A 12,293-nucleotide genomic window follows, 5' to 3' on the forward strand; every position below is an offset into this window, starting at 1 on the left:
CGAGCAGTTAGGGGTTCGGTGCCTTGCTCAGGGGCACCTCGGCAGTGCCCAGGCAGGTGAACCAGCACCTCTCCAGCCACCAGTCCACTTGCCAAACTTCGTCCATGCTGGGACTTGAACCGGCGACCCTTCGGTTCCCAAGCCAAGTCCCTATGGACTGTAAAGTACAGATACTCAAAAAAATGTACTTAAGTACTGTACTCAAGTAAATTTACTTTGTTACTGTCCACTACTGGTCATAAGATGTTTCAGTTTGAACATTTTTAATTAAATAGTATTGTATTATATGTTTTTTGTCTTTCTTGAAGCTCCTTTAATATGGAGGCTATGGCCAAGTACGACTATGAAGCTACAGCCTCTGATGAACTCGGCTTCGCAAAAGGAGAGCGATTGAAGGTTAAGGAAACACACACACACACACACACACACATACACACGCACATCGATGTACGACATACTCCTACAAAACACTCCTGTACTTTTCAGCCACTGGGTACAACACAGCAGCTAGAAATATCTCCAACCTGTAAAAAATTCAAATTGTGGTGTGATGAGAGGGTGCTGGTGGCATGCATATTAAAATGCATGTAACATAGATGACTAGGTATTGAAAAGACCCACGCAGCAGGGATAATGACACTATTTGCATCTTTGAGCCACGATTCCCTGCAGCACTTTTTTTTTAGAAGTTTGGGAATGTATGGAACAGTGTGATTCATTTGCATCATCCTGCACAAACACAAGCGTCTTCATTTTTTTGATCAGTCACTATAATGTTTTTTTTTTTTTTTACCATGAGCTGCAACAGAAATAGTACAGGAAAAAAAAAATTAATGCATGATCAGTAACTTCAGTGTGGAAACCACAAAGTGTCGATTAATGATTGTTTTCACAAACAGATAAAGATTGTAGCTGTCGGAGTGTCGCCCTTCAAACTGAATACAGCAATAAGTAACCTGCACAAAAACATGATAAAACACACAAACAAACCATTCAGCCATTGAGAGACTTTTAGCAAACCCTAAAGATAGAAAACCACAACCACAGAACCACACAGGCATGTGCACAATCATGAATACATGTCGGTGAGAGCACTTTCAGGTTATGCTGACAAGCTGATTCAAAGAATAGGAGAATTTTTGTGATTATATTGTGTTAAAAAAGTGATAAAAACCTGACTTTGGCTTATTTTGATGAAGAATAAAAGGTTATTTAGAACAAGATGTTTCTATAACTTTTAAAAGGGAAAAGAGAATATTTGAATGAAGTGTAATTTGCCTCAGTTTACAGAGAACAACTCTTTATTTTGTTACACATACAGTATCTCAAAAAAATGAGTAAACCCCTCACATTTCTGCACATATTTAATTATATCTTTTCATGGGGCAACACTGAAGAAATGACACTTTGATACAATGTAAAGTAGTCAGTGTACAGCTTGTATAACAGTGTAAATTTACTGTCCCCTCAAAATAACTCAACACACAGCCATTAATGTCTAAACAACCAGCAACAAAAGTGAGTACACCCCTAAGTAAAAATGTCCAAATTGGGCCCAAAGTGTCAATTTTGTGTGGCCACCATTAGAACCCTCTTGGGCATGGAGTTCACCAGAGCTTCAAAGGTTGCCACTGGAATCCTCTTCCATTCCTCTATGATGACATCATGGAGCTGGTGGATGTTAGAGACCTTGAGCTCCTCCACCTTCCATTTGAGGATGCCCCACAGATGCTCAATAGGGTTCAGGTCTGGAGACATGCTTGGCCACTCCATCACCTTCACCCTCAGCTTCTTTGGCAAGGCAGTGGCCGTCTTGGAGGTGTGTTTGGGGTCGTTATCATGTTGGAATACTGCCCTGCGGCCCAGTTTATGAAGAGAGGGGATCATGCTCTGCTTCAGTATGACACAGTACATGTTGGCATGCATGGTTCCCTCAATGAACTGTAGCTCCCCAGTGTCAGCAGCACTCATGCAGCCCCAGACCATGACACTCCCACCACCATGCTTGACTGTAGGCAACACACACTTGTCTTTGTACTCCTCACCTGGTTGCCACCACACACGCTTGACACCATCTGAGCCAAATAAGTTTATTTTGGTTTTATCAGATCACAAGACATGGTTCCAGTAATCCATGTTCTTAGTCTGCTGTCTTTAGCAGATTGTTTGCAGACTTTCTTGTGCATCAGCTTTAGAAGAAATGTGAGGGGTGTATTACATGTTCTGATTTGTTGCTAAAAGAGCTTTGTATGATTCTGACCCGACTGTTTCAGGTTCTGAAGACCTCTGGGAACTGGTTCAAAGCAGAACTCGATGGAACCAGAGGGTTTGTACCCAAAAACTTCATCGACATTCATCTGCCGAGGTAAACTCCCATTAAAACCACGACTAATGTCCCATGGAGGGAAGTCTAAGTAGAGTAGATGATGACATTTTTTTTTAGAGGTTATTAAACAGACTGATGATGCTAACCACTGCTGCTGTAAGGTGTCACAAATAGTGAGTCAAAGCAGGAGCAGCTGTTGTATTTAAAGACGGCAGGATGAGATTATTTGTAAGAGTGTACAGGGGGCGCTAAATATAACACAAATCAAGAGTTCCTCACAGGAGCTTTAAGGAAAAACAGAGTTTAAAATATTGTTTCTTATTTTTAAATTTGAACACCTAAAATGATAATCATCAAAATACAAATTATCTAGAACAGGCATCACACAGGGAATTTTCTGTCTGTGATTTTTCACCTCCAGCTGGTATCAGGAGGACTGCAGTCGCAGCGACGCCGAGGATGTGCTGATGTCACAGCCTGTGGGGTCGTTCGTCATACGAGGAAGCCAGAGCTCCGCCATGAGTGATTTTTCCATCTCTGTGAGGTGTGTTCAGTGTGGGTCTGTCAGTCAGAAGTGCTTTAAACTGCAATTCATTGAGCACCCGCTTGAGGCTGGCTGCAGAAAAACCGAAAACCACATACACACCCATTCAAAAAAGACGATCTTTACAGCAATAATACACGTTTACAGCCTGGTTCAAAAAACGGCTTGGGTCTACCTAACTAATTTCTCTATCGGCACACACTGTACGGCGGGTGAATTTTTTTCTAATGCGCCAGTTCAGAAGATATTAAGATTGCGAGTTTTGCCCAAATAAGGACATGACTAACTTGACTGACAGGCGGGAACACATAGCTGTTGGCTAGGAGGCTCAAACCCCGCCTCTTTACCTCACACTAAGTTTGGTTGAGTTCAGCATTAACAATATGACTCCCGCTGACGATTGGCTTCAAAACAGCGCCCAACAGATGGATGACATCATGGATACTACATCCATTATTTATACAGTCTATGGTCTGTATGTAGTTTACAAGAGCTAATATTAGAGTTGTCACTGCTTACAGGAGCTCTAAGGAGGAACTGATTGGATTATGGCAATAAACGTCAATCAAAGGTCACTGTTGTTCAGTTTCAAAAGGTTTTTGTCCATAACTGAAGAATTCAGACGTTAGTTATGACCATAGACTGTATAATAAATGGACATAGTATCCATGACGTCACCCATCGGTTTCTGAAGGTCTGTTTTGAAGCCAATTGTCGGCAAGTGCCATATTGGAAATGCTGAACCCAACCTAACTTTGTCCAAGCTAGTGTGAGGTAAAGAGGCGGGCCTCTCGCTAACAGCTACAGTGTTCCCGCCTGTCAATCAAGTCAGCCATGCCCTTATTCGGGCAAAACTTGTAAATTTAATATGTTCAAAAATAATATGTTAGAAAAAAATCACCTGAGAGAAATAAGCTACTCAGACATAAACCATTCTTTGAACCAGGCTGTAAACATGTTTATTTCTGCTGTAAAGATCGTCTTTTTTGAAGGTGGTTGTATGTGGTTTCAGTTCAATCAGGAGAGACACAATTTGAATATTAAAGGTTATTTATTACAACAGAATGAATGATGGAACTTGACAGAAATATTTGGCGTAAGGACTCTATGGGGATAATGTTGTGAGCGCAGGATGCGTGAATTTGGCAGCTGAAGAAATCCCCCTAGAGTCCAGACTCTGGTGGTGGTGGTTGACGACCCAAGGAAATGAAGACTTGCAGAGACCAGGTGGAGATGGGGAGGTGGAGGGGTGCGCACCATCAATGCAAGAAGGAACTAGCAGGAGAGAGAGAGACATTTAAAAAGACCGCAGAGAGTTGATAGGCTGACGATAAGGGCGTGCCACTGAGCTATTGGATGACGCTGCTGCTGATTAGCCAATGACAGCTCTGGAGCATGCAGCTGGAAGCGGGTGAGCTATTGAACGAGGGAGAGAGAGTTAAACAACTGATGTGATTGCTTTTATAGTCTTCCTGTCTGAACTTTCGCTAGAGCTACATGTGTTTCTGCAGCCAGCCTCAAGTGGACGCTCAATGAACTGCAGTTTTTAACACTTCTGCATGGGCTTCATATTTTAAGACTGGAGGTTGCCACTTGGTTATGACACAATTTACAGTTTGATGACAACCTGAACTGAGGCCCATTTTTCTCCTGAAAGATCAAAGGTCAACCTAACCATTATATTGCATCTGTCTGAGGAAAGGACGCCATCTTTGAACTGTCAGCGGACATGTTCCTCATGTTTTCTTTCCGCTGCCATGAGATGGGTCTGTTGACGATCACATGCACTGATGAAAATCTCATACAGTGAGAACGTTTGTAACATAATGATTTTCACATGTTTCATGTTTGAAGCCTGTGATCATCATGTCTATCTGTCTATCATTCCTCTCTATCAACCTCCATCGCTCTCTCTAATTCTCAGATATATAACATCACTGTGGGCTAGAATGAGACAACATTTGTTCTGCTGTTTGCGCTTTGAGGCTACGTATTTTATAAATACAACTATTTGACCACATAGCTTCCTGCAGCAGACACACTTTCTTTCTGAGAAACGTTTAGTGCATGCAGCAGAGGAACATTGCACAATCTATGCACATTAAGATGCAGCAGCAGCTCTTTTCCTCACAGTCACAATGCATTGAGTAGGTCTCTAACACTGCTCCATGGGTTTATTGAATTGTATATGCATCTCTGTTTCACTCACAAAGAAACATTTACCAGGACTTGGAAGAATAAAGCTTCTCCTGTGTGTTACTCCTCTGTAGACATGCAGCAGATGTGCAGCACTTTAAGGTGTTGGGGAACAGCAGGGGGCAGTATTACCTCTGGTCAGAAAAGTTCCCTTCCATCAACCAGCTGGTGGAACATTACAAACACAACTCTGTCTCCAGACAGACTCAGATATTTCTTCAAGAGACGCAACAACAACAGTTAAGAAAACACATGCAAGATGGAGAAACAAACATTGATGATTAATAAAAAAGTTGAAGTTGTATTATTTTAATTAGGAACTCTTTGTGCTCTAACAGAAAAAAAGAGGCTGTAGGTGATAGACCATCAGTGCCTGCTCCTCCACTGCCTGACCGCTCATCTATACCTGTTACTGCACCTGCACTACGAGAGGTTTGTAATTACATGCTCATCTTAAAACCAAGTTTCCATGATGTCTGTCAGTCCCAGTCTGATCACAGTGCTGCCTGCTCCAAACTTATCAATCAGACAAAATCAATCAAAATCATCAATCAATCAATAAATCAGACTTTATTCATAAAGCGCTTTTCATACAATGACATTGTGACACAAAGTGCTGTACACAAAAAAAAATTAAAATAGAATAAATAAATAAAAGAAAGATAAATATTTATATAAATAAAAATAAACCCCCATCCTAATCCCAACCCCAGCCCCGAATCCAAACCCACCCCACAATCATAAAGTTAAGAACACAGTATATGCAACAATAATAATAATAATAATAATAATAATAATAATAATAATAATAACGATGAAAATAAAATAAATAAATAAATGAAAAATGAAAAAAAAAAGTTTATGAACGAACGAACTGAGGAAACACTCTCATGATATCTCAATGAGGAAACATAAGATGTTAAAACTCAACACAGGAAATGAAACTCACCAAAATAAAATACATTTCTAAGTTAATAAAACACTAAAATATTAAACCATTAAAAGAAAATAAGATGCTATACTTGAAATAAAAAAATAAAAAAATAATAAAATAATAAATAAAATAAATAAATAAATAAAATAAGGTGAAATAAAACTGTTATAGCAATAAGACTCGGACTCAATCAATAATGTATACGGTACAATATTTTATCTATTTTATTTTATTCCTTAAATTATTTTAGTGTGCCTTGTTCTTATTTCTATTGTCATATTGGTTTTTTTTTTAGATGTTAAATTCTGTGCTGCAATTTTGAAGAAGTGCTAAACTGCTTTTCTTTTTTCACAACAATGACAATAAAGATCTATTATATTCTATTCTAAACATGTACCCCTCAGATCTTCAGGTAGGGTGTTCCACAGGCGTGGGCTGTGATGATAAAAAGCTGCCTCACTATGGGTCAGAAAACACAGAGATCTGGCAGAATAAAAGCACATGACATACAAAACCCCAGAATATTTCTTAGAAATATGTGCAGTTTCAACAAAATCAACAAATAAAGGTGTTAAGTTGTGTTTGTGTACAGTAAACAATGATTGCATGGCCTCCAGATAAACTTCAAAGGTCTTGTCGCATCATGACGCTGCACCACTGAATGCTCGGAGGATGATGCATGAGTTATATCTTTGATTGTAGTCTTTATGCATGATCATTGGGTGAAATAAGCTTCATAATGTGCAAAAACAGTAAGTATTCCAAACATATGAAGCACATTTGTCGTGTAAACATTGTCGAGCTATCACTCAGAAATATATGAGCCACAAAATGACAAACTCTGCAGGAGTAGGACAGAAATGCAAAATTCAACATCACTTTGTTTATGCACCGAGTTAGATCATCCGTCTGTGGGTCTGTGTCTCATCATGAATGCTCCCCTCCTCTGTACCCAGCACATACCCTCCCCCACCATGCAGGTCAGAGCTCTGTACGGTTTCTACGCTGAAGAGAAAGACGAGCTAGATTTTGATGCCGGGGATGTCATCACCGTCCTGGATCACTCCGACTACTCCTGGTGGAGAGGAGAGCTGAGGGGCAAAACAGGCCTGTTTCCCTCCAACTACACCACATCTCTCTGAGAGGAGCTAATGCTAACAACATGCATGTTTTTATTACAGGACATTTTACAACTCTACCCCTTCTAACAATAAGTCATAATCATAAACTAAAGGCAAGGGTCAGGTGTTTTATAAGAGGCGGTGTCGGGTGTCAGGGTGTTGGTTTTGGCACACACATTGCACACTAGATTCTTATCACAGATCAGGGCAGATGAGCTGTTGTTGTCCTGTAAATCAGATAGAGAAGAACCTTTAAAATCAACAAGTGTCAGTGAATATTAGAGGATTTAATTTAGACGACAGTGATACTAAACAAGAGGGTAGTGTAAGAACTTTCACTATGATAATGTTTTGGTGTTTTCTTACCGCTGAGGGAGACATGAGTTCACGTAGTGCAAAACACAAACGATGTGCTGAGGACCGGTTTTGAATCAGTCACGATTAGGGATGCACCGATCCTGCTATAGATACCTGGGCTTTGCCGATACCGATTCTAGCCGATCCGATCCTGGTATTGATTTAACAATCTCTATTCCTTAATGTGAGGACAGAATCATGTTTTGGCAACTTCAGGCTTTTCTGACTTGGTGAACTGTACCTGGGTTCCAAGTGCTAAACCAGAGAGAGAGTAACAAAAGCTAAGAAAAGCTAACAACACAATTCAAACTGCACTAAACATTAACTAGGATGCAGTCGGGTGGCAGAAGCTCAGTCCATAGGGACTTGGCTTGGGAACCGAAGGGTCGCCGGTTCAAGTCCCAGCATGGACGAAGTTTGGCAAGTGGACTGGTGGCTGGAGAGGTGCTGGTTCACTGCCGACGTGCCCTTGAGCAAGGCACCGAACCCACAATTGCTCGGGGTGCGCTGGTTGATGGCAGTATCCTCACTCTGACATCTCTCCCTAAGCATGTTCACTGCATGTGTGTGCATTTGTATGTATATACCAAAAAACTGTATGTGTCGCATGTCCAAAAATAGCATGAGTGAAAAAATTTAATTTCCCCCCTGGGGATCAATAAAGTACCTTTCTTCTTCTTAGTCTTGGAGCAGGATATTCATCTTGGTGGGCGGTGATGAGCAACCAACACCTGTCCTTGGATGGCCTGTGCATTACATCCCTTAATTTCAAGGATCCGGAACAATTAAATCCAATAACCTGTCCGTTTTTTCCCACTTTGAATCCATTAATAGAAGGTTTCTTGCTTCTTTGCAGTAGGCTACAGCTGACGTAAACTTCCTCCTTTGGGCTTCCATCATATTTTTCAGCGCGACTGCCATCCGTTGAAACATTACCGCTGCAAATGTTGCAAGTTTCCTGCGGAGTTGTTAGCAAAAGAAGTATGAAATGCACCGAAACTGCAGAGCCTCTGTAGTTATCCTCCATCATGCTCCACCGTGCAGAAATGCCGGCCAGTGCTGATAACGTGGGAGATGCACATGGCTGTTATAAACACAGAAACGCATAGAACTGAAATGAATAGATCTGCCATATGGATCGGCGCTATATATCAGCCCTTTGTCACCAATATCCGATCTAGCTTTTTGAGTCCGATCTATCCGATATCCGATACCAGGATTGGATCGGTGCATCCCTAGTCACGATCATATGGTTGCGAATCAGCGGCGCTCGTGCATGTGAGCGGGGGCGTCGTTGTTTGCTACATTCAAATTCATGCTAGTTTTCCGTGACTTCCAACCTTAGCTTTAAGTTACATCCACAACAGTTGTCTCATGAAGTCTTAAGACTGCTATTTTAAAAGTGACAAGCAATGTTTTCACAAGTACACGTTACATTTTTTAAAAAGAAAAACAATCTGTACATATTAGTGATCACTCCTGTCCAATAAATACATACAAATGCAACTTCTAACTCAAGATTTAGATTGAAATTTGCACAATTGACGTTTAATTTCTTCCAAAAATGTGTTTAAACTACTCCACAGTGTCTTAAGTTTTTACAGTTTAACTCCATTTTCAATATTAGATTATCAATTTAGAACCTTTTGAAGTTGTAGCATTATTTTTTGTATTCATTTTTTAAAAAAGGATTTTGTCTTTTTTCTAACTGAAAAGAGAAAATTGGAAATAAAATGTTTTTGTATAAAATGTGACATTAAAAAGTCTTTCTTTGTCTATACAGCGTCAACATATTTATTATTCATCCTAGTTATGATTCACTTAATCTAGTCCAGAGTGAATCATGTGCAGAAATAAATTATATTCAAGAGTGGTTGTAAGCTTTGATGGAATGAAACCTTGAGTTTGTGGTTCACTGTGTGAAGGAATGTGACACAGACGCCATCTCAAATGACGTTCATGTTTAATTTCCCTTTCTCTCACTTTATTACCTTGGCTGGTCTCTCTTTGTTTGATGAATGAGCTGTAGCCTCCCTCAGAGGGGAAACAGAAACTCTTTACAGCCCCTCATCCACTGAAACAGTCTGATGCATTCAGGGTCCTTCTGCAAGCTTGTAATTTCCAAACTTCAAAATCCTAACTGCCTTCACTTTTTTATTGAGTATTTTGACTCAATTCCTAGTATATTACAATCTAGGATTTATTTCTACTTTGATTCATAGGAATGATTCATTTTATAAAATTACTCAAGTTATGTGTGTCTAACTACCACTTGATGATGTGTCATTATTCAGCTGTAAAACTGTTATTAGTTTAACACTGACAAATTACTCTTTTGTTGTAGGTAACCATACAAAACTATTCTCTTTAAATATAATGCATTTATTCAATTGAAAAAAAAAATCATTTATTTAATAAAGTGTGATTATTGAGGCAAAAATCTACATTTATTTGTGAAATTAAGTGCATCTGCATTGTAGAGTTTGGGCTATAGTTGCAACATCTGACTCCTGCCAAACTTGAAGATATGAATATTGCACAGGCTGTGTACAGTTTTAGGTGGTATGGGTAATAATAAGCAGACATATGTAAGTTGAATTATTCTTCTTTGCTTGTTTCCAAAATGTTAAACAACATGATCAAAATAGTGTATATCGTCCCCAGTCTCCCCTACCTTGTGGCACTTTGACAGCCTCTTCGTCAGCATGCACGGCTATACTTTTTCCATTACTCAACTCAACTCAGTATTCTACTGCAGCGTATTGCGTTCACATGAGAAAAAAAAACAACAGTTTTTCTGAATTAACAAGTTAATTATCTCAGAATTATGAGAAAAGTTTTTGTAAATAAAAATATCTGCTCTGTTTTTCTGATTAAAAAAAAATTGCTCTGTTTTTCTGAATTAACGAGTTAATTATCTTGGAATTTCTGATTTATTTATCTCAGAATCATGAGAAAAGTTTTTGTAAATAAAAAAAAAATCTGCTGCCAACCAAGTAAGTAAACATGTTCAGTTTAGGCAAGGCAAGGCAAGGCAGCTTTATTTGTATAGCGCATTTCATACACGAGGGCAACTCAATGTGCTTTACATTAAAACATTAAAAGCATTGGAGACATTCAGACAGGCATAAAAGAACACAATTAAAATGATAAAACAGAAAAGAAAAGGAAAATTAGAAATATATTAAAAATTACATTACATTTTTAATTTAAAGGGAGTTAAAATGAGCTAAGATAGGAAGGCAGTGGCAAATAAAAAAGTCTTAATCTTTGATTTAAAAGAGGTGAGAGTTGGAGCAGACCTGCAGCTTTCAGGGAGTGTGTTCCAGATATGTGGTGCATAATGACTAAAAGCTGCTTCACCATGTTTCGTTCTGACTCTAGGGACTGAAGGCAGACCAGTACCTGATGACCTCAGAGGTCGAGGTGGTTCATAAAGTAGTAGCAGATCAGCAATGTATTTTGGGCCTAAACCATTCAGTGCTTTATAAACCATCAGCAGGATTTTAAAGTCTATTCTCTGGCCAGTGTAGGGATCTAAGAACTGGAGTGATGTGGTCTACTTTTTTGGTCCTTGTTAGGACTCGAGCAGCAGCATTCTGTATGAGCTGCAGTCGTCTGATGGACTTTTTAGGGAGTCCTGTAAAGACCCCGTTACAGTAGTCTAGTCTGCTAAAGATAAATGCATGGAGGAGTTTTCCTGCATCCTGCTGAGACATAAGTCCTTTAATCCTTGATATATTCTTAAGGTGATAGTAGGCGGACTTTGTAATTGTCTTAATGTGGCTGCTGAAATTAAGGTCTGAGTCTATGATTACACCAAGGTTTCTAGCTTAGTTTGAACATTTTATCTGTGCAGATTGGAACTGAGCAGTAACCTTTAACCTTTCTTCCTTGGCTCCAAAAACAATCATTTCAGTTTTTTCTTTGTTTAACTGAAGAAAGTTCCGGCTTGTCCAGTCATTGATTTGTTCAATGCATTTACTCAGTGTTTGTATGGGACTATAATCCCCCTGGTGATATGGTGATGTAAATGTGTGTGTCATCTACATAGCTATGGTATTTTATTTGGTTGTTTCTTATTATCTGACCTAAGGGGTTTAATCCAGTATTATTTTGCTCTGGGTGATACTAGTGTCTCTAAGTAACATAGATGGTATTGTGATTAGCTTGTCATCTTTGCGCAGGCACCTGAAGACTCTGCAGTAGTTGAAAAACAGAACACTTTTCTCATAATTCCGGGATAATTAACTCATTAATTCAGAAATCCAGAGATAATTAAATTGTTGATTCAGAAAAACAGAGCAATTTTTCTATTTAATTGAGAAAAACCGCAGATTTTTTTATCTACAAAAACTTTTCTCATAATTCCAAGATAATTAACTCATTAATTCAGAAAAACACAGCAGAATTTTTTTTCCCATGTGAACGCAATACGCTTCAGTATTATTTATATAGCACCTTTCATACATTCAAGCATGCAGCCCAAAGTACTTCACAAAAGAACAGAGAGACAGAAAACAACAGCAATATATACAATGATACAAGACTACAACAAGATAGAGGATTCAGATGTGAAATATAAATGTAATAAACTAAAATAAATAAATTAAATAAAATCCAATAAATACCAGAAGAATAAAATAATTAAAACATTTTAAACTAGAATTAAAAATAAATAATTGATTTAATAAAGTGTGATTATTGAGGCAAAAATCAATATTTATTTTGTAAATTTAAGTATATCTTATTGTAGAGTTCATAGTTGCAACATCTGACTCCTGCCATACTTGAAGATATAAATATTGCACAGGC

At 38.7% G+C, this 12,293-nt stretch overlaps 1 protein-coding gene across 1 annotated transcript; it reads left to right on the forward strand.

Moving 5' to 3' along the window:
• The first annotated feature begins 318 nt into the window (after positions 1–318).
• On the forward strand, positions 319–7,866 carry grap2b (GRB2 related adaptor protein 2b). The gene is made up of 6 exons (XM_034688507.1): positions 319–396; positions 2,274–2,365; positions 2,748–2,870; positions 5,141–5,305; positions 5,405–5,498; positions 6,957–7,866. Exons 1-6 carry the CDS (start codon positions 319–321, stop codon positions 7,140–7,142), a joined length of 738 nt encoding a protein of 245 aa, XP_034544398.1. The 3' UTR covers positions 7,143–7,866.
• Positions 7,867–12,293: the final 4,427 nt, after the last annotated feature.

Source organism: Notolabrus celidotus, chromosome 7 (assembly GCF_009762535.1).
Source record: "Notolabrus celidotus isolate fNotCel1 chromosome 7, fNotCel1.pri, whole genome shotgun sequence".
In the NCBI taxonomy this organism is placed as follows: domain Eukaryota; kingdom Metazoa; phylum Chordata; class Actinopteri; order Labriformes; family Labridae; genus Notolabrus; species Notolabrus celidotus.